This window comes from Orbicella franksi, chromosome 5 (assembly GCF_964199315.1).
Source record: "Orbicella franksi chromosome 5, jaOrbFran1.1, whole genome shotgun sequence".
Taxonomy (NCBI): domain Eukaryota; kingdom Metazoa; phylum Cnidaria; class Anthozoa; order Scleractinia; family Merulinidae; genus Orbicella; species Orbicella franksi.
The window spans coordinates 13,395,655-13,417,400 of NC_138149.1; the positions used below are offsets into that span (position 1 = coordinate 13,395,655).

General features: G+C 38.5%; 2 protein-coding genes across 3 annotated transcripts in view; both read left to right on the forward strand.

Moving 5' to 3' along the window:
- Nucleotides 1–29: 29 nt before the first annotated feature.
- On the forward strand, nucleotides 30–6,263 carry LOC145486300 (RING finger protein 32-like). Of its 2 annotated transcripts, none has more exons than XM_081464938.1 (9): nucleotides 30–180; nucleotides 1,194–1,404; nucleotides 2,167–2,309; nucleotides 2,551–2,583; nucleotides 3,211–3,335; nucleotides 3,861–3,969; nucleotides 4,285–4,397; nucleotides 4,555–4,618; nucleotides 6,040–6,263. In XM_081464938.1, the coding sequence occupies exons 1-9, from the start codon at nucleotides 127–129 to the stop codon at nucleotides 6,253–6,255; spliced, it is 1,068 nt and encodes a 355-aa protein (XP_081321064.1). In that variant the 5' UTR covers nucleotides 30–126; the 3' UTR covers nucleotides 6,256–6,263. The 2 variants fall into 2 exon arrangements, with proteins under 2 accessions (XP_081321064.1, XP_081321065.1); XM_081464939.1 differs by having other exon boundaries at nucleotides 101–160.
- A 1,222-nt stretch (nucleotides 6,264–7,485) lies between these two features.
- LOC145486326 (uncharacterized) overlaps nucleotides 7,486–21,746 on the forward strand; it is a 15,782-nt gene continuing 1,521 nt past the window's right edge. The window contains exons 1-5 of the mRNA XM_081464966.1: nucleotides 7,486–7,592; nucleotides 7,909–7,949; nucleotides 8,748–8,796; nucleotides 9,994–10,074; nucleotides 21,502–21,746. The exon at nucleotides 21,502–21,746 is cut by the window's right edge and continues 1,521 nt beyond it. Of these exons, the coding sequence (XP_081321092.1) occupies nucleotides 7,488–7,592; nucleotides 7,909–7,949; nucleotides 8,748–8,796; nucleotides 9,994–10,074; nucleotides 21,502–21,603 (378 nt within the window). The 5' untranslated portion in view covers nucleotides 7,486–7,487 and the 3' untranslated portion in view covers nucleotides 21,604–21,746. The remainder of the gene's footprint in view (nucleotides 7,593–7,908; nucleotides 7,950–8,747; nucleotides 8,797–9,993; nucleotides 10,075–21,501) is intronic.

Sequence of the window (21,746 nt, forward strand, 5' to 3'; positions counted from 1 at the left end):
GAAAAACGCGTGCTACGCTTAGTTTCCAAGATGGCGTCCTTGTCAACGAAATTTATTACGGAGCTTATTTTAAACTGTGATCTGCGTCTAGAATCTGTGACTTGATTCACTGTTTGGCTTTTTGTGATGGCGTATATGAAGCCACATAAACCATCGGCAAGTAAGTCAGGAAACAGTTCGGTAAGTTAGTTTTAACCTGTCATTCTCGATGGGTGTCTGTTGGTGCTCAGATACATGTACATGTACCTGTAAGTGATCATTTTACTAAGCAAAACTTGTTACTAAGCAAAACTTGTTACTAAGCAAAACTTGTTATTTTGGGTGACCAGCAACTGTATGTATTTTTAATTTATTTATTAATTAGTAATTAAGTTAATTTTACAATTCAAATAAACCTTGTTGTTGTTACTCTAGTGTACAGATTTAATGTATTATATACTTTTGATATCCAACGAAATGAACCATACGGGTAACTAAACACGAACATATTTATACAAATTATGAAAAGTACATCATGTACACTATAAAGTAGTGATAGCTTAACTTAGCTTGCATGTACTTTTTAACACAGTTGTCGATTTTATTTACAAGTGAATAATATTTAAGAAAGATCATACATTTGAACTGCGGAGAAAGGTATGAAGACATGATTGATCATTGAAGATATACACACAACTTAAGCAGCTGTAAAATTAAAGCCTGAAAAAAATTGGGGCTTGAATGGGATTCAAACCCATGACCTTTGGAATACTAGTGCAGTGCTCTACCAACTTGACCTATCAAGCCAACTGGGAGCTGGTCACTTTGTGAGTTCGTAATATACCTGTAGATGGTGAAGAATGCAAGTGAGTATGTGAAAGATCATATATTTGAACTGATTATGATATGAAGACCTGACTGATCATGGCAGTTATACATGCAACTTAAGCAGTTGTGAAATTAAAGCCTGAAAAAAATTTCCGGCTTGAATGGGATTCAAACCAATGACCTCTGCAATACCAGTGCAGTGCTCTACCAACTAACATCTTGAACTATTAAGCCAGCTGGAAGCTGGTCACTTTGTGAGTTCGTAATATACCCATAGATGGTGAAGAATGCGAGTGATCATCTGAAAGATCATATATTTGAAGTGTAGATTAAGATATGAAGACATGATTGATTGATCAATCATGTCTTTCAATTTTATTTTCCAGTCCAATGTGGCACTTGCTGCTGTTGCTCTTCAAGACCACATGACTCGTTCTCTGTCCCTCAAAGACCCATTCAAGAAAAAGAAAATTAACCACAGTCTTCCAGCAGCAGCTAGAAATAAAAAAACAAACAAGGCAGTGGTAAATACTTCTAAAGAAGGTGATGACAAAGAAGAATATGTTCTTGATCCAAAACCAGCACCCCTTACATTGGGTATGTTTTTGCTAAATTGTGATTCAGTTGTTGTAATTATACAGTCATGTAAAACATAAATTAATACAACAGTTGAACACTAAGAGGCAGAAGTTAGTGTCCAAAATGTGGAGGGATCTGGCCCCAGTTGTTCAAAGGGTGGATAGTGCTATCCACCAGATAAATCACTATCCAGTGGATAAGTGTTAACAAATCAAACCACACTATCCACCAGATAGTGATTTATCCGGTGGATAACGTTATCCACCCTTTGAACAACTGGGGCCTGTACTGCAGAGGTAAAGCTATATATGTGAATTCTGGGTCACCTATCTGAAGAATTATAAGTCTGTAAATTTTTATAGAGGTGTCCAGAAGGACAGGTTTGCAGGTCTATCAGGGCTGTACTCTTAGAAGTGCCTGGGTGCCACAGGCAATGAACTTTTACCTTTGGGTGACTGAAAAAACTTACTTTTTTCATTAAGCTTAAGTGTTGGGCACCCAGGATTTTGTGGTTAGGAATCTTTGGGCTCCTTGTTATTTTTTAGGACACAGCCTTGCAGACTATAAATGTGCTACATATAACATGTTTGTATAGTTTTGAGCAGGTTTTTTTATCTTATTACATGTACACTGTACACCTGTGCAGTGAAAACCGTTCGTGTTCACATCATGGCAACATAAAGACAAAGATAATGCTGAAAATTCAGCTTATCTCAGGTTATGTGTTTTAGACCATTTGTAACATGTACATCCTGAGTTGAAAATTCCATTTTTTTACAGCTCAGAAACTTGGCCTTGTTGAAGCTCCAGAACTCCTCCTTTCTGACAAAGAGTGGAGGAAAATCAAGGAGACGTCAAATGCAAGACAAGACTCATCTCAACCATGTGTGATATGCAAAGAAGACTTTGGTCTACAACAACAGGTATGTAACAACTTGTAGCCACCATCATATTGAACATCAACAATTTTTTCAGTGGATAATATTGAAATAAGTAAATGAATGCAATTTTTTAAAAATTTATTATGAGTTCTAAAGTCGGGATTGTGGTTTTTTGTGTCTGGTGTCAGGTTTTTTTGGGGCACATTACTCTTTAAAAGATGAATAATTTATGTTCTGAAAAAAGCGCTATATTTACCTATTATTCTTTCTGCATCAATTGCAGGTTTTGTTATCATGCACCCATGTTTTTCACAGGGTATGTACCATACATTACCATACATTGTACATATAAAAAAATATATAATTACGATTGAGTTTAAATTTATCATGTAGCTTTAAGCTTATAGTAATCTGAAAAAGGGAAATACATGTAAAAATCAAACTGGTTTGAAAGAGTTTAGCAAAAAATAGATTTAAACTACAAGCCATGTGCTTCAACCTCACTACACTCTGGAGCAGGACTGACTGGCTGAGAGGAGTTGTGTGGATCTGCATGCAGTGGATATGAAAAGTCCTGGCTGTTATATAAAAAGGGGCTGTTTAGTATTTTTGGGAGCTGACTGGGTTAATTGCTCAAGTGAATGCTCAAGGCTCCTCTTGCATAATCTAGATTTTTGTTCCTCGCCGGATTATCATTACCATTATTATTGGACTTTAATTCTTGTATGATTCAAAATTTTTAAGACAGCTTGTTGTATTTTTATGTCATTATTTTTACTTTTTGTCACTAAAATTAATGTACAGTACAGTTGTTATCATTTATGTTCATTATAAAATGCATCTCCTAACACTAGCGAAAATTGTTTTGAAAAACTTTAACCACTAAAACTAAACCACAATATATAAAGCTTAACTTTTTCCTAATTTTTCTTATTCCCTGCAGACCTGCCTTGAAGCATTTGAGAGGTTTTCTGGTCGTAAATCTTGCCCCATGTGTAGAAAAGAGCAGTATCAAAGACGGATTATCCATGAAGGCGCTAAGGAGTATAGGATAAAATGTGCAACAAGGTACATATCCTGGCCATGTCAGTTAGTACTAATTCAAGATACACTTGTATTGTGAGCACCAATATGGCGGTGCTATTAGGGTTGTGAATCTTTAAAGCTTAGACAAGATGGCAAGATTAATATGTTTTTTTTCTGCAGTGGGGGACGGAGCTCAAGACTATCTTAGCCTTGCAAAAGGAAGTGAGATTCTGAGACATTTGAAAAATTTTTATTGCATGACCCATGAAAATCTCTTGTGAAAGGCATACATGTAATCCTTGAAGGAGCAGCCACCTATAATGTACCGCAGTCTGTGTACAGCCAAGGAGAGTGAGAAGCTGTCAACAGGTTAAGTGGACTGCTGTACACAGTCTGCATTAACCACACCTACTATTATGTGAGCTTAAAGAATATGCTGAAGCTAACTGATGATGCAACTTGCATAAAAAAAATGTGGGTTATTGTTTTGAGTGTTCTACTGACAACTGTTCAGTTGAGTTTTTAAATTCTTCAATACCTGTCTGAGTGTGTTTTATCTTTGAGCAGAATCCAAGCAGCTTGGCGTGGTTACATTGTTCGGCAGTGGTACAAAAAGCTAAGGCAGACAGTCCCTCCCAAAGATCCAAAACTCAGAAAGAAGTTTTATGAAGACAAGGTATACATAAATTGCATGTCATACTGCTGTCAGTCCCTATTGTGTGTTAGATATGGATTGCCTCTCCCACCAATGCTTACATCTGCTTTGTTGCTTCTACAAAAGGTCATAGAAACTCGTGTTTTCCCCTACACTTCTTTCGTGCTCTACCACTTCCTGCGTGCTTTACAACAGAACAGAGCATAGTTGAGGCTTCTTTATTTATTAAATACGAATCTCAGAATGTTTTAAGACAAGAAGTTTACTTGTAAAAACTATGAAATTATTCTTATTACATGGATAGATTTTTTATTCTTGGTTTCTTTTTCATTTAAGTTTCAAAGCATAACTGATCGCCTTGTGCAGTCTATGGAAGCCCGAAATCAAAGTGTTGATGATCTGCTTCTGGAGATTGACCAATCCATTGCCGTCAGCCGTCACACAATGAGGTACTCTTTTTCTGGTAAATGATAAATAAAATTCAATGTAGTGATAGCCATATGTCCACTAATTGTATTAAATACACCGAGCTTGGTTTTTTAATTCACCGCCAGTCGATTGCCCATTGTCTTTTTGCAAAACATTTTTCACTTGTTTCCTTTCTAGGCAATTGGACGGAGAAACTGGGGAAACATTGGCAGAGACAGACTGGGATCAGGTTCAACTTCAGGTGAGAGAGAGACTGTGTGCTCTTGGTTCAATAGACTGTTTTCGATATATTAAAATTCAGCTTGATAGTGAGGCCTTGAGGACACAAACAAAAGAAATGAATAAACATGGTCGTTCAATGTCCTTTGTTTGTGTCCTCTAAGCCTCACTGCCAAGCTGAGTTTTAATATATCGAAAATGGACTATTGCCATCGTTCTATTGCATCAGAAACAGTGCGGTATCGTCACTGGTAGAAGAGAGAAGGGCCCGACACTTTGGTATAAATCATTGACCGTGTTATTCAGTTACAAGTAAAGTTCATTAAACAAAGAACTGGAGCATACAGATTATTATAAATAAGACACCTAACGGAAGTTATCTCGTAACTTGTCGTGCAGTATCATCTCGGGAAAGAAATGTGGCTTACTGAACTGGGACAAAAGAATTCGTTATCTACTGGTATATTACGAACTCAGTTCTCTGAGTCGGTAGAGAACGTCACCGGTGTCGTAGAGGTCAGGGGTTCGAATCCCATTCAAGCCCGATTTTTTTCAGCCTATTTTCCAAAGTGCGTTGGTTGCATACATATTACTGCAGTGATCTCTCGTGTCTTTAAAAAGTTGAAGTTATCCACGGTTAGGGTGGAGGGGTTAGTGGAGCTCACTGACAGATCTATTACGGTGTTCTTCACAGAGAATCAAGTGATACATGTTACTAATTTATGACATCAATGGCACTAATGAGTTAATTGATGAGTAACCGATTGGCCACAAAATTTCTTGTCAGCGATTACTCATTGATGGTATCAGCCCGGAGAGGGCTCCCATAAGAAAAGGTCGGAGATGCACGTCGGCTCGCTTAGGGATATAAATCGGCAGGGGACTATTTTGTAGAACGTTGAACGCCGATCGCCAAATGCACTGTTTGCTTGCGGTTTAGTAGTTTCGCTCATGTTTGCTTGCGGTTAGCTTTTGTTTATTAGGAAACAGCATTATATTGCATATGGCCCTGTCCCACAAATAAAAGCTAACCGCTAGCAATGAAATAACCGTAAGCAAACAGTGCTTTCGGCATTCGGCGTTCGGCGTTCTGCAAATTACCCCTGCCGGGTACGAAACGCCGCTTTTTTAGCTGTCAAAGGAGCTCAGTTTAGGGTGCACTCGAAGAAATATTTATAAAAGACATGCTCTTTTTTTCGTTTTAAGGCTCGATTTCCGCCGGTCTCTACTAGCGCGGAATTCCTTTCCTGAACAGCAGCTGGTAATCGAGTCTATGTCTTTTAGGGGTTTAATTCAAATTTTCCGACAAGCATCCCCGACTGTTTCATATAAGAGTCCCCACCGGGGGGAGGTGGGGCTATTAGTCATCGATTACTTACGTCTGGCTTGAGCAGGTCAAGACACTATTGAAATTACTTATATTTTTATTGAACTGTATTTCAGGCAGTACAAAGATGTGTGACTGACTGTCCAATTTGTATTATGCCGCTTACTGACCAAGGACTATACAAAAAGAACTCTTCATCACGGCCCACTGTTTTGCTGTCGTGTTCACACGTGTTTCACGCCACCTGTCTCGAGGCGTTCGAAGAATTCTCCTTGGACAAACGACGTGTGTGTCCCGTCTGTAGGTCTCTTTACCGCAAGAAGATACTGTAGTAAAAGCACAGAAAGGAGTCCAATGTCCTTAAACTTTTGTACAAGTATCTTATCTATCATTTCGGAGACTTTGGTGGTTAACTGGTATCGATGACACAAGAAATGATCGCGAAATCTCCAAACCAAAAAGCTCTTAAATTTAGAGCGATCACAGACAGCCCAAGCTCAGCATAGAACGTAAACGCGACTGTTCACGAAGTATTTTGTTACAAAGATTTAATTTATTTGGGTTTATATGAGAACTCGACGGCTATTCGAATGACTTATTCTGTTACTAAAATGTAGTTTTCGTCGTTAGCCCGCTCCTCAAGCCAGTTTGAAGTCACAGTCATGTTATTTCCACGGAGTGACGTTCGCGCTCTCTTCTAGCAAGGTTGGGTTGCCTGTCGAAAAGTATGGCAGTTTGCGATATATCCACTGACTTCGGGCTATCCTCCTAATCTACGATGCTCAAATAAGTTAATTTTCTCTACTTTGATAAAGACATATTACAGATATTGGTATAATTTTTTTGTTTCGTTTTGTTCCTTCAGCTTAGTTTTGCGGTGCCGTAAGGATAACATCTTTCCTTCAAGGCAAAGGTTTGCATGATTTAGACAGGGGGGATTTTAATACTGGTTTCCATCCATTCATAATAAGATTAAGAAAGAAAAGGGGATTACAGCTTACATTCCTGACATTCCTTCCAGTTTCATTCGCTGAGAAGCTACAATCTTGGTCAGAATAAAATGAGAAATAAAATCACCCCTCCCCCCGAATCAATGATGAACTGGCGCTAAACCCAAAACGGGCCATTTTTCCATCATTGAAATTTGGAAGGGGTGGTCTTTTTCCTTTAAATTGTCCAAGATTGTAGCTAAATATTTATTTCTTCAATCCAAAACAACAGTTTAAGGGGGACGTGGAATAACGAAATTGTTTAAGGAAGTACAGACCCCCAGTACAAACGGAAAACGAAATTAAATTCATTGCTTACTTTTGAGTCCTTCCTTGTTGAAGTATTTGTTTAGTACTCTTAATTGGCTCTTGAAATTACAATAACACTTCAGCGTTTATTATCTTTGTCAACTGAACCATAAAACCGCTTGTTTGCATAACAACACCAATTTAAGTGCTTGAGTATACTCTTCACCATGGCAACACCTCAATGAGTGGTTTATAATTACAGTAAACGCTCAGCTTTACATTTACATCAAAGTAATTGTGAGAGGTGCTTCAAGGTTTCACACAAAATGTCCGACGACAGGCTGTTTGCAACGAGTTACAGATATGAAGTGTTCAACCCGAACGCAAAGACTCTTCGAAAAGCGCTGGCACTGCAAAGATCGCGGATTGAGGTGAGAAGAAAGTCATATTACCGGCTAATTTAACACTGAACGTATTCGTAACGGATTTTACGCGTATTCATTCATCACACTTAACTCTAAACGTGTCTTGAAATTTGCGGAGTGCGCGCGTTTTTGTAGGTAGTGTTAATTAACTATCTAATCACTTTATTGACGACAATGTGTATGGTAACATTTACCCGACAACAAGCAGATGATAACGTAAAAAAAATTGTACTTGTATGTATTGGTAATGATTAGAATAATAAACAAGAAAATAAGAGTGTGATTCTTAAATATAATTTAACTGCTTTCACTTGTTTCACAGATAGATGAAAAGATTGCGCACAGAACAGACGTGGAAAACATGTAAGTTCCCTTTCATTCTATTTAACTGATGTGTTATTTTGTTTTTTCACAAGCCTCCAAGAGAGGCGCGATGCGTGACACACGGGCGCTGAGCGTGAATGATCATGATCAGTTTCACAACGCTTGTAAGGTGATAATTACGTACTTCATTCCTGTCCCTGATTGATATCTTCAGAGAAGTTGACGGGAGTTTATCCGTTTTTTTTCCCGTTCTTTTCTGAATTGGGCTGGGTATGGAGCTCCGCTTTACGGCCGCTCCGTTAATACAGCCACCTCGTCATAACGGCCAATTAATTCTGGACCGAATAAAGGCTCAGTCAGTAATTTTCTTTTTTAAAGAACCTCTTTTAGTAAGGCCACCCCGTTAACACGGCCAGATTTTGTGGCCCGTTGGTGACCGGAATAACGGAGTTCCGCGACATATCTTCGCAAGCCGTGATGTTACATGATGTTACGAATCCTTTATAATGTACTCCGGCAAGAGACAATCTCTTGCCGGTAGCTATAGTTACATGAAAGACCGTAAAATGGATAAAACGTTTCCTGTTTTTCCTGAAATGTGATCTAAATGGATACCTCCCCTCCCATACCCGGCCTCTTTACAATCTTCGCTCTTGTGTTAGATTCGTTCTTTTGCTGTTTTTGTTGTCGTTGTTCTTGTTGCTTTCTGTGATTTCATTTGATTTTTGCCAGGTTCCATTGATCACCGACTTTGTTATGGTTGTAACTATCGTTGTGTCAAAAAAATAAATAGCATCTAGTAATAAATAAACATAATAGTATTTCTTTCTCCTTTAGAGTCGCAAGCGAACTAGAGAGAGCCCGATGGTTCAGCAGTCTCGAAGAGGTACGCCAAGGCATAAGGTTAATCTTACATATTTTCCTAATACTTTTGTCACGAAGCAGAGAACGAGTAGAAAGGAGAATAATGCATGGTATTGTAGTGTAGAAGGGAGTACAACATAGTGTAGTTTACATGATGTCCGTACTCGCACAAGGGACTTATTAAGGCATGGCCCAGATTAGATTCGCATTTGCGTTTCTTGCTTGCGATAATCGGCAGTTCAAGCCTATAGAGAACTGACATCAAAATACGACACTAGGGGTGCTGATCTGCTGTTATCCAACTATCTTGACCTGAATGCCATTAAAAGAATTCCGAATTCCATATTAAACGATCATGAGCATGACTTCAACAATTCAAAACCTAAATTACATTAGTAGAATTCTACTGGTGTACTAATGCAAATGATGTAAACTGATTGGCCGAGCCATTGCACACTCTCAGCCATTAGTGTGCAGTGGCTTGGTGCGGTCAAAATTGCAACGTTTCCTCGTTTCTCCAAAGTTTTGAAAGAACATATAGAAACAAACGAATAAACAAAATTCCTCAGAAAACTAAAAGGAGAGCATTTACGGTTTCTTGGATTAAAAAAGCTCGAAATTTTTTGAAGAAACTGACAAGCACGCGAACACAACTGCAAATGTCAATTTGACAAGTAATCAGTTCATCATCATCATCATCATCATCATCATGAGGTGATAGTTGATGAGGCCGTAGGCAGAATCTCGAGCTCATGATCCAGTTGTTAATTAGTATTTGCCGACTGAACTGCACTGAAGCTATTAGTGCACTGATGAAGCTCTATACATGAAGGATGTTACGGGTTACGCATGCAGGTTATGATGTAATAGACAGTGTTTGTCCAAACTTCGAGAAGAGAGTTGAAGATACGACGCTTACCGTAGTGTCTGTGACGAATTTCGAGGTGTTTGGAAATGTAGTCAAACACTGCCTTAAGAATTTGATATATCTTCTCAATGGAACTAAAGCTAAGGAGAAAATAGAGAAATAAAATCGCAAAAAACCTATGCTAATGAAGATCAGATACCCAAGACCGCCAAGGCTAAACTTGACTGGATTATTTTAAAATGAGTTTGAGAAGTCAAATTTTTGTCTTGAATAGAGATTTGTTGACTGTTTGCAATCTACACTTCATGGAAACGAAAAGTACTGAACTTAACTTGTGTATATTTCTCACAGGACAGTGAAAAGAAACGACAAAGAAGAGAAAACGACCTAGTAAACAATGAACTTAAGATGGCAAATAAGGAATTCATAAAGGTATGATTGATAATTGAGTGATAAACTAACAAAAACGTATAAAAAACAACACTTCCAGTGTTCCAGGAGGATCAGTGATCTTCTTAATCATTTCGTCTCCTGACGCCAGTACATGGACGTGCAAATAAAAACTGCCGCGTTGCAAGGCCCTCTGTTTCGTGCTGCTGCCTTATTCTGCCCTTTCCACCCTGCCTTTTCTTCTGCCTGCACCAACCTTGTGTTGTTTTCACTGCTGCTTAAGAGCAGCTTCGCCTAAATATCAACTAGACTTGGAAATAGCGAAAAAATCGAATTTCTTCAAACTCGCCCAGAATGAAGCCCTACGGGCACTAGTTACAAAAATATCGTTTTAAGTTCGATAAATCAAAAATTATTTTTTTCCGCAATTTTTTCGTTTCGATGCCCCAAATCGGCCAAAATCCATCGAAAATGAGCGGCATATTCAGAGGCTCGTAAACTCAAAAGTAAAAATCTTCATTACAAACTGATTGCACGTCGTATTTGTACTTCATTTTTTGTCTATTTAGAGCTAAATAGATCGTGATTTGATTAGAACTTAAATATTTGACGAATTTTCTAAATTAACGACCCAAGACAGATTTACAAGAGGTCTACATTTAGCCTATTTTCAAATGCTAAAAAGGCGTTCTGGTACACGGCTTTCCCCAAAACGACTAGTTTGGTGTGAAAGAGCATTCTTTCTTCTTCAAATTAGTGAAATAAAATTTTTGGGTAAATAAAATCGCGAGCGCTGAGATAGCGAACTAAATGCAGCACTTCTTCCTGAAAACGTGACCTTTGACCCGAGCGTAACGAAACCGATTACTGCAAGAAAACCCGGAAGAAAAGCAAACGCTTCGTTATTTTGAAACAATTTCTCGTGATATCTCTCCGAAACCATGATTGCAAGAAACTATTTCCAGATATGAAATCTTACAGGGTCAAAAAAGGAGCTAAAGGGCGCATCTTGACACAATAACTTTGTTTGCTGAGAATTGAAGTCAATGACCGTTAACGAATTCCAGTGAAATTTGCAAACTTGAAGTATGTTAGCCGATATTTACCTGAATATTTATATTAATAGAAGAGTCGTCTTCTTGGATTAACCTTCAAAAGAAGCAGGATCCAGATTTGAAAACCTCTAAAAGAAGAAATGTTTAATGTTCCGTGACCTGCCCGCTGCTATAAATTAGCTTAAATTCCATGCACATGCCGACCGCATGTTTGTCGTAAAACCAACTGAACTCCACTGACAGTTTCCATGGGCAACCCCAAAATAAACAATCCCCAAAAATGTAAAGTGAAATTGGCTGTCTTCATGAACAGTTAGAAGCTCGGGTCAAGTTCCATTACCTTTTAAAAGTGCTTGATTCTACTTTGTTCACTCAGTAGTTACTGTCACGTTCGAATACTGCGTAGTATATGGCAAGCCGTTTGTAGCAAAATTCAATCCTTGCAATATATGTTTAATCCTTTAAATAACGGTTTTATTTAAAGATAGAAAAAGGCATTCAATCCAATGATAAATAAAAATTTTGGTTCAATTCAATCTTTTAATTTTCATGATTCAATCCAATACCTGGAATATTGTTTCAATCCAATACCTAAAATATTGATTCAATCCAATACCTGAAATATTGATTCAATCTAATACCTGGAATATTGATGCAATCCAATACCTGGAATATTGATTCAATCCAATACCTAAAATATTGATTCAATCCAATACCTCAAATATTGATTCAATCCAATACCTGGAATCGTATCAAGAAAAGCGGGTCCATTTCGCTAACAAAAGGCTTTGTTTTACAGCCCAAAATTAACCTAATATGGCCATTTTTGAACAATGGCGGCGGCAGCTTGAAAATGCTCAAGGGACTTTCAAAATTTCTCGAGCGGGAAATTTGAACGATCGTAAAAACCGAAGTAACTACAAATTCCCCCGAGGGGAGGGATTACGGGTACAATTTGTTGTGTGTAAATTGTTACGCTGGGGTGGCTGGTAGGGGTTATCATTGCGGCTATCGATGATATCACCATTGTTGTTTGGTTTCACTGTTGGAAATTTAGTGTGGCTTCAAACTGGAAAAAGAATTATTCCCCCCTTTCATCCCCCTTAAATTTTCTGATTGGAATGTACAACAGCTACACGATGAAGGAGATGCCGTAATATATTTGCGGAACTTCGAAGAAAGCTGCCAGGTTATTAAGATTAAATCAGTTATAATATGCTTTTAGTTTAGAATTAGTTTATTTTTCACTGTGAAGCAATTAAAAAATAAATCGAAAATCATTCAGTGGATTAAGTCAAAAATTGCGATAGTATAGAAGATAAATAAAGAAGACACTTCTCCAAGTTTAAGGTTTGTGCGTTGTCCCAAACTTCTGATATTCGTCGAAATGTTTCGCACAAGTTTACAGAGCTCAGTACGGAGCCGCCATATTGGTGTCTTCTTCGTGGAACACCAGTATGGCGGCCGTAAACTGTGTCAACATCTGGAACTTGCTTTGGTTATCTAGGCGACTGACTACCTGTACTGAACGGACAAACATTTACATAAACACTTTTCCTAGTTCTTTAACTCCTCAAATGGCTAAAAAATCACGAGATAAGTATATATTTTTCGACAAACGTGAAGACAACTTGTTTACTTTGATCTTCAAAATTTAAATTCTCTTTGCACGCGCCATCATTACGTCAACAGCTCGTGCTAGCTCTGTGTTTTCATCAAGTTATGGAAACACGATTTTTACTGCGCCTTTCAATAACACGTTGTTTGTATGTATTTGAACATTCTGAAACGAACAAACGAAACGCATGTCCGAAAATTTTACTTTCCGCGTAACGAGAAATAAGCTCCGTCACTTAATTTGGCTGATTAAAGTAAAACCGCGTGCCGTTAAGTATCAGAGTCCTGGCTTCCTTTGATAAGCCGCACATGACGTACCCAGGCCATGGTTTTTCCTGACACGCCGCAACGTACGTATCAGGAACATGGCACTCTCCGACACGTCACCTTTCTTGACACATCACGTTCTGATCTCGGACTCGCCGAGTGTCGAGGAATTTCACGGCCACGTAAATTCCACGAAATTACTCATTTCACGCGGTGAAAACTACCGAGCGAAAAACAACTCTTAGCACTGTTCACGCTTTTTCTTTAGTGAGGCACACAGAGAGGCATAGGAGCTTGAAAAATAGAAGCCACAAAAAAACTGGATGCGTGTTTACAGAAGTGTGCGAAGTAAGCTTAATGTTGAACTTGTTGTGAACGATCATGTCCGCTTTCCACAAGCAACGAAAAAAAATCCGAAGAAAATCTACGATCACTTGGTAATATTTTGCTTGCACTAATGATAACTGAGTTGCGTAAACTTTTGCTCTTTCGGAGGCCGCTGTTTTTTTCACTTTTTAATTAGGTAAAAACAAAACCGTTAATCGACTTTTAGAAATCGCACTTGTTTCTTTTCTTTTGACTTACGCCGCCTGCTTTGGACGCGACAAACAAAGAAACGAAGCGTCGTGCACAGTGACCGCTTTTTCTCTTGCCTGATATTATCACAACGATAAAATAAGTCAAAAAAGTTATGAAGGCCAAATTTATTAAGACATAGAAATATATTACATCAATCACTCCTCCTCAACTTCCGTTCTTGTCCCGGCCGTTTAAGTTTAAGTTTAAGTTTAATAATACTTTGTCATGCTAGTACAAGTAAATAAATCATTTTATCTTTTGCCAAGTTAAAGCCATATAAAAGCGAACATTGCCAATCAAACTTGTAAGCTAATGCTTATTCCAAACGTCGTGCTACTGCAGTGACGAACTCAAATGAATTTGGCCCAGTAGTGGTATGACAACTTAAGAACGGCAGTGGTTTCAAACGTCGAATTTAATTCAGTCGCCGAAGGTGGGACGAAGTTTGCCTTGCTGAAGACCATTTTAAATGATAGAAAGCAACGGCAGCTGGTAAAAGGCTACGAATTCAGTTCGGCCCTGCAAGAGCACGTCGTTTGAAGCCAAGTCGCGACACGGCAAGGCCTGCTGTGCTAAGTAATTCAGCTTGCCGAACTGAATGATTTCAAACGTCACACACACACTTTATTATTTTCAAATTATATTTTACAAAAAAGGGAATGCCCGCAACTAGCAAAGGCTAATCTAGGCGGGCCATGCCTTAATAGCCGATTACAAAAATATACGTTGTGCAACTGTCGTGCTTAAGTCAAATTAAGTTCTTGAATTTAGTTCGGTACGGCAGTGGTACGACGTTTGGAATAGGCCTAAAGCTCTTACGTTATTCAGGGATGAGAGTCTGGCCGATACTCATACAGCCGGTCAAGTGTCCCTTTGGGCTCCCCCGGTGGAAATTGATCTTGTGATAACAAAAATTACACTCCTCACTCCTCTAAGGTAGTTAATTTGTCATGCCGACAATTTTTCCGATGATCACAAGTTTTCTCGCTAAGCTTCGGAAAAGAACTCGGCGCTTCTAATAACAAAAGGACTATTGTTTAGGTTTAACAAAAGGGCTATTGTTTATGTTAAATCACCAAAACGGACCCACTACAATGGACCATTTCTTGATACGTGGAATATTGATGCAATCCAATACCTGGAATATTGATTCAATCCAATACCTCAAATATTGATTCAATCCAATACCTCAAATATTGATGCAATCCAATACCTGGAATATTGATTCAATCCAATACCTCAAATATTGATTCAATCCAATACCTCAAATATTGATGCAATCCCATACCTGGAATATTGATGCAATCCAATACCTGGAATATTGATTCAATCCAATACCTCAAATATTGATTCAATCCAATACCTCAAATATTGATGCAATCTTCCTGGGCCGAGCGCGGCCAACAGGAACGAGAGTAACTGAACACTAGAGAGCACTGAAAACATGGCGGGCGATGAAGAACTAGATTTAGAAGTTGAGTTTCCTAAGTTTCTTGCAGACATCTTGGATAAAACGGAATTAATTTTTGAGAAGTTTGACTCAGAAGTTGTAGAAGCGCGCGCCGAAGTTCTTGATCAAACCATTAGTCTACTTTGGTAAATGAGACATTGCTACAACCGAGACACAAGGGACACGGAAAATTTAGATTCCATTGCTGCCGCTTTTGTAGATGTGCTCAGTGTGTTGCGTCGCAGAGCTATTACTCCGTATTACTCCGTGCTACTGCGGATTCCATTACGATAGAAAGCGAAAAAGGAGGAAATCATCGAAGACCATTTCTTAAAATTCCTGTCGAGGTGCTCGAGGAACTTTGAGGACAAGGATTCATCTGGACAACGATAACAAAGATGATTGGAGTTTCGAGATGGACAATTCACAGAAGATTGACAGAGTATGGCTTAGAAGATATGAGGGGTTTCGACAGCTTACCTGATAAGGAACCGAAATCATTCAAGAGTATGGATATAATTTCATTGCAGGTTTCTTTAAGTCCATTGGGTTACGGGTTCAACGGAGAAGAATAAGAGAAAGGTTAGCAAAATTAGATCCCCAAAATACTGTCTTGAGATGGGACGCGTAAATTCGCTTTGGCATCTGAATGGACATCACTCTCTGATCCGATGGAAAATACTAATTCACGGCTGTATAGACGGATTTTCTCGGAGAATAACGTTTTTGAAATGTACTGCCAACAATAAAGCAGAAACAGTTCTTGATGCCGTTAAGAGAGACGGAGAATTTTGACCTTCGAGAGTACGAGTAGGTCATGGTGTTGAAAACGTTGGTGTGTGCGGTACAATAGAGCAGGTTAGAAGAGAGGAGAGGGGCAGCTTCACTGCAGGGCCATCAACACAACCAACGAATTGAAAGATTGTGGAGGGATGTTTCCGTTGTGCTTTCCACTTGTACTTTTACACTTTTTGTAGTATGGAATTGTCAGGCATCCTGGACACTGATAATTCAGTGCATCTTTCTACCTTACACTTAGTTTTTCAACCAAGGATAAACCTTGCTCTTTGCCAGGTCACTGAAGTTTTTAACCACCAAAATGTAAGAACAGAAAAAAAACTAGTTGTCGTACCAAATGTGGCTTAATCATATGATGCAGCCTGAAAACCCCCTTTCAAATGGAAAGTCATATGATTTTGAATACTATGGTGATGATCCTGATGGTCCAACTCCATTGGACAGTGATAACAATGTTGTAGTTGAAGAAATTGACCTGGGTCAACATGATTCAGTGTAGTCATTTGTATTGGAAAGGCTAGATCCCTTAAGATAATCAAGTCAAATGGGAGTAGACATCTTCCAAGAGGCTCTAGAACTAGTGACAGTTAAACTTGGGCAACTGACAATTGTATAATACTACATGTGTGTGGGCTGGGTAAAGGAGATTATGGCCCTTAAAGTATTTTTGCAACTCAATTCACAACAGAAAACCTCACCCTGTATCAAGTAAATTATTTTGTCATCTTCCTTTTCATTGATATACAAAACTCAGAAACTGCTTGAATTACAGAATGCCTAAATTCTAGCAACACAACTAAGCTGAAGAGAAATCAGGGCATTTGATAACTGCCATGTGCACTACTCTGCCTTGTAGATTTTTCAGGTGCTTAGCAAAATAGATGTTAAAATGTTGCAAGGTTAATTTGTTATCTTATTTTCAAAAGAACCCAGGACACAAGACTAACTTCTTGGTGCACTGGCGTAATGGCTACTAACAGGACTCATGTCACTAGCCAAAACTAACTTTGCACCAGCCAGCCTTTTTCATACACAGCTTCACTAACTTTTGTGGTCAATCTTGGACATTTCTTGTTGCTTCTAAAATGTTAATAATAATCACTAAGAAAAGTTCACTCCCACAAACACGATTCCTGCTTTTCTTGAATATGCTTATGTTCAATCTCTGATGTACTTTTATCAGTGTTGCCATTTTCTTTTATCTCCCTATTTATCATATGCTTATTAAGGCAATTATTTCCATGAAATCCACTCATAGTTTCTATTCTCTTCAGTTTTACTTTGTCAGGATAGTTCTCAATTTTGTTTTCATCCAGTAGACCAGTACTCCATTCCATCATGATTGTCACAATGGCTAGTGAAAGTGCAAAATCTACTATTCAAAACTGAAATGTGTGGCTAGTTGGCAGTAGTGTTAGCCTCGAGCCCTGGGTACCCAATAATATTCACAACAAATTGGTGCAATGTTTGTCATAGAATATCGTGAAAAACATCGTTTTTAGGAAAGAAGTACCACAGGTGGGTTAAATAATGCAAAACATGAGACAACAACATTGAAAAACTTAAAACACATCCCAATGTTCAATGATTGCTGTCTTGTAAAATGTAAAGGTTCTTATTTTAAAAATAACATAAAGCCAGGTTTACACAAGCAGTTTTTGTGAGAAAAATGTTTGACCGTGTACATAGCAAAGCAAAAATTTTGTTTACAGTTCAACGTTTAGTGTGCCAGTAATGATGATTGGACAGCAGAAATATGCACAATACCAGAGACCAATGTGGTAGCACAATTTGCCACAGTTTACGTTATTTGCCACAAAAAGCTAGCACACACAGCTTTTAATAAACAAATATGTTTGTCACATAAAAATTGGTTAACTTACATCTACAAAAGCGACAGTAATGGAATCTAAATTTTCCGTGTCCCTTGTGTCTCGGTTGTAGCAATGCCTCATTTACCTAAGCAGACTAATGGTTTGATCAAGAACTTCGGCGTGCGCTTCTGCAACTTCTGAGTCAAAATTCTCAAAAATTATTTCCGTTTTATCCAAGACGTCTGCAAGAAACTTAGGAAACTCGACTTCTAAATCTAGTTCTCCTTCGCCCGCCATGTTTTCAGTGCTCTCTAGTGCTCGGTTACTCTCGTTCCTGTTGGCCGCGCTCGGCCCAGGAAGATTGCATCAATATTCGAGGTGGATTGCATCAATATTTGAGGTATTGGATTGAATCAATATTCGAGGTATTGGATTGCATCAATATTCGAGGTATTGGATTGCATCAATATTCGAGGTATTGGATTGAATCACTATTCGAGGAATTGGATTGAATCAATATTTCAGGTATTGGATTGAATCAATATTCCGGGTATTGGATTGAATCAATATTTCAGGTATTGGATTGAATCAATATTCCAGGTATTGGATTGAATCATGAAAATTAAGAGATTGAATTGAACCAAAAATTTTATTTGCCATTGGATTGAATGCCTTTTTATGTGTTTAAATAAAACCATTATTTAAAGGATTAAACATATATTGCAAGGATTGAATTTTGCTACAAACGGCTTGCCATAGTAGTATCGGTCACGCCAAAACACTGCAGACCGTGCAGACTGAGTAAGTTTCCCATACAAAGTCTTGTACGCGTTTGTCTATTGAATCAAAAGTCAATTCTGCGCTTGTGCAGCCTGTGGATAAATGACAGACTTTCAGATATATTCAACACTATTTTGTAACTAGACCCAAAAAAGGAGTCACAATGAAAAGCCCAAACAAGTGTCTGCAGTAACACAGCGGTCAAACGTCTGCGCATGTGCGAGCAATGGAGCAACTAAAAGGTGGCCAAAATATTTTCATGACACTGTTCTTTTCATGGGTGATCGGTATCCTATAAATGACATTTTCCTCGTTATTTATATATTTGTTTATGTTTTAGCCGGTACAACGAGAAATGACTGAGCTAACAGAATGAGCTAACAGAATGACTTGAGAGTTAAAAATTGTTCTACCTTCTGCTTGTTGCAGGTCTTTCTTTTCCGTGGTATGAATTTTCCGTGCTCCTTGAATTTTTTGTCCGCCTCGACTTTGCATTTAGTCCACCAGTTTTTTCCAGGTTTGTAGTTTAGAAAAGCTTTTCCCACCTGGTCAAAGACCAGGTACAGTTGGTTTGGGATCGGTATTTTGGCCAGCTATGCCCCCATGACGATGGACATGAACATCGTTTGCCGTTTCGATTCATCTCGTTCCTGTGCTTCAGACAAATCAAGGATCCGGATGGAATCCCTCAGTCCTTGCCAAAATTTTTCCAGCTCGTCTGAGCGAAGCCGAATCACTGCAATTGTCTTTTTCTTCTCCCATTTTTCCTTCTTTTACACATCGTTTGTCGTCCGTTTCCGGCGTCACGCATCGTGTGATTAATAAAAACAAATAAAAATATACTACGCCGTCGGCTCGTAGCATGACACGGGTTTTAAGACTTATAAACTTTTTTGGTAAAGCTCAAAACAAAATGGTAAATCAACAGAATACCGGTAACTTAATAAACTTTGTGTCTGAAAAGTCTTAAGTTTTCCTTTTACCTGCTTTCTTTTCCTTTTACAGATTTCTATGAACTTTTCAATTTTTTTTCGTAAATTTTGCGTGACACCGGTTGTTTCCCATGTTTTCCTTTAAATTTTTGCGCGGGAAATTGGCGCGCGGCTGCCAAAAAATGTACCAATTTGCGCATGCCCGACGTTTGAACGCGGTGTTGTCTGCAGTCTGCACTGTCTGCACTGTTTTGGCGTGACCGATTCGCGGCATTCGAACGTGAGAGTAGTGGACAAAGTCGACGCAAACAAATAAATTCAAGCACTTTTTAAAGGTAATGGAACTTGACCCGAGCTTCTAACTGTTCATGAAGACAGCCAATTTCACTTTACATTTTTGGGGATTGTTTATTTTGGGGTTGCCCATGGAAACTGTCAGTGGAGTTCAGTTGGTTTTACGACAAACATGCGGTCGGCATGTGCATGGAATTTAAGCTAATTTATAGCAGCGGGCAGGTCACGGAACATTAAACATTTCTTCTTTTAGAGGTTTTCAAATCTGGATCCTGCTTCTTTTGAAGGTTAATCCAAGAAGACGACTCTTCTATTAATATAAATATTCAGGTAAATATCGGCTAACATACTTCAAGTTTGCAAATTTCACTGGAATTCGTTAACGGTCATTGACTTCAATTCTCAGCAAACAAAGTTATTGTGTCAAGATGCGCCCTTTAGCTCCTTTTTTGACCCTGTAAGATTTCATATCTGGAAATAGTTTCTTGCAATCATGGTTTCGGAGAGATATCACGAGAAATTGTTTCAAAATAACGAAGCGTTTGCTTTTCTTCCGGGTTTTCTTGCAGTAATCGGTTTCGTTACGCTCGGGTCAAAGGTCACGTTTTCAGGAAGAAGTGCTGCATTTAGTTCGCTATCTCAGCGCTCGCGATTTTATTTACCCAAAAATTTTATTTCACTAATTTGAAGAAGAAAGAATGCTCTTTCACACCAAACTAGTCGTTTTGGGGAAAGCCGTGTACCAGAACGCCTTTTTAGCATTTGAAAATAGGCTAAATGTAGACCTCTTGTAAATCTGTCTTGGGTCGTTAATTTAGAAAATTCGTCAAATATTTAAGTTCTAATCAAATCACGATCTATTTATCTCTAAATAGACAAAAAAGGAAGTACAAATACGACGTGCAATCAGTTTGTAATGAAGATTTTTACTTTTGAGTTTACGAGCCTCTGAATATGCCGCTCATTTTCGATGGATTTTGGCCGATTTGGGGCATCGAAACGAAAAAATTGCGGAAAAAAATAATTTTTGATTTATCGAACTTAAAACGATATTTTTGTAACTAGTGCCCGTAGGGCTTCATTCTGGGCGAGTTTGAAGAAATTCGATTTTTTCGCTATTTCCAAGTCTAGTTGATATTTAGGCGAAGCTGCTCTTAAGTTCTGTACGTAATTGCAATAATCATTTAGGTCTTCCCCGAAGTCTTGACTAAAAGCTGCTGACGAGCGCTAGTCATTGGAAAACTATAGATTCAAGACAGCCACGTAGGCTAATAAGTGAACTCAACCACTCAATGCTTGATCGCAAGTCCGTCATTGTCCAATAGCTTCTAAGTTTGGACCAGGTAGCCTTATTTCCGGGTGTATGGGCCTCGACTGCGTCTCCAATCCTAAACACCCAAAAGAAGATCTTGGCCAATATCCAGCCATCTTGATCTCACACGTGGTCAACGACCCAATATAACAAACCGAAAACACCCTTATGCTTCTATTTCAACTTCAGTAGGAGTGAAAGGCACACTGCGGTGACGAAGATAACAAAACGACGCGTGTCGCAAACACTTTGATTTTAAGACGTTGACATACACCTTCAGAGGCAACCATTTAAATTATAAATAACTTTAAATGCCTTGAATGAAATCGCTGGTAGTGAGAGGCTTTCCCTTTAACAAGCTTGATATTTTTATTGAAGTTGACAGTTACTTGTGATAATGCATTGTTCGTGGCTAGTCTTACGCAGCGCTTTCGTTATTGTTTGTAGATTTCAAGCGGAAGTTTTTTTTCCTGGCTAGGTTCCAGCAAGAGATCCTGGCTAGGTTCCAGCAAGAGATTATCAAGATAATCTCTTGGTTCCAGTGTTTCACTTTGTTTCTTTACTTCTACAGATCCACCGTGCGCAGCTGAGGAAATTGTTAACAGAGGAAAATATCCAATACGAAAAAGAGCTCAACGAAAATGGAAAAGCTTTCTACAAGAAAAGAATTTAGATTGAAAACTCTCGATCTATGATTTGAGTTCACTGTATGTACAGGAATAGCCGTTTAATAATTAAATACGTGTTGAATAGTCTAAAAAAATGTTACATTTTACTTTGTCGTTACAAATATATTAAGGCCGAAAGTACACTATT

Excerpts from the sequence above, each read along its gene's own strand:
- LOC145486300 (XM_081464938.1), top strand. The coding sequence starts at position 127 with ATGGCGTATATGAAGCCACATAAACCATCGGCAAGTAAGTCAGGAAAC. Across the intron at positions 181-1,193 it reads GTAAGTCAGGAAACAGTTCG|TCCAATGTGGCACTTGCTGC; the intron begins GTAAGTTAGTTT and ends TTTATTTTCCAG. Across the intron at positions 3,970-4,284 it reads AGAAGTTTTATGAAGACAAG|TTTCAAAGCATAACTGATCG; the intron begins GTATACATAAAT and ends TTTTCATTTAAG.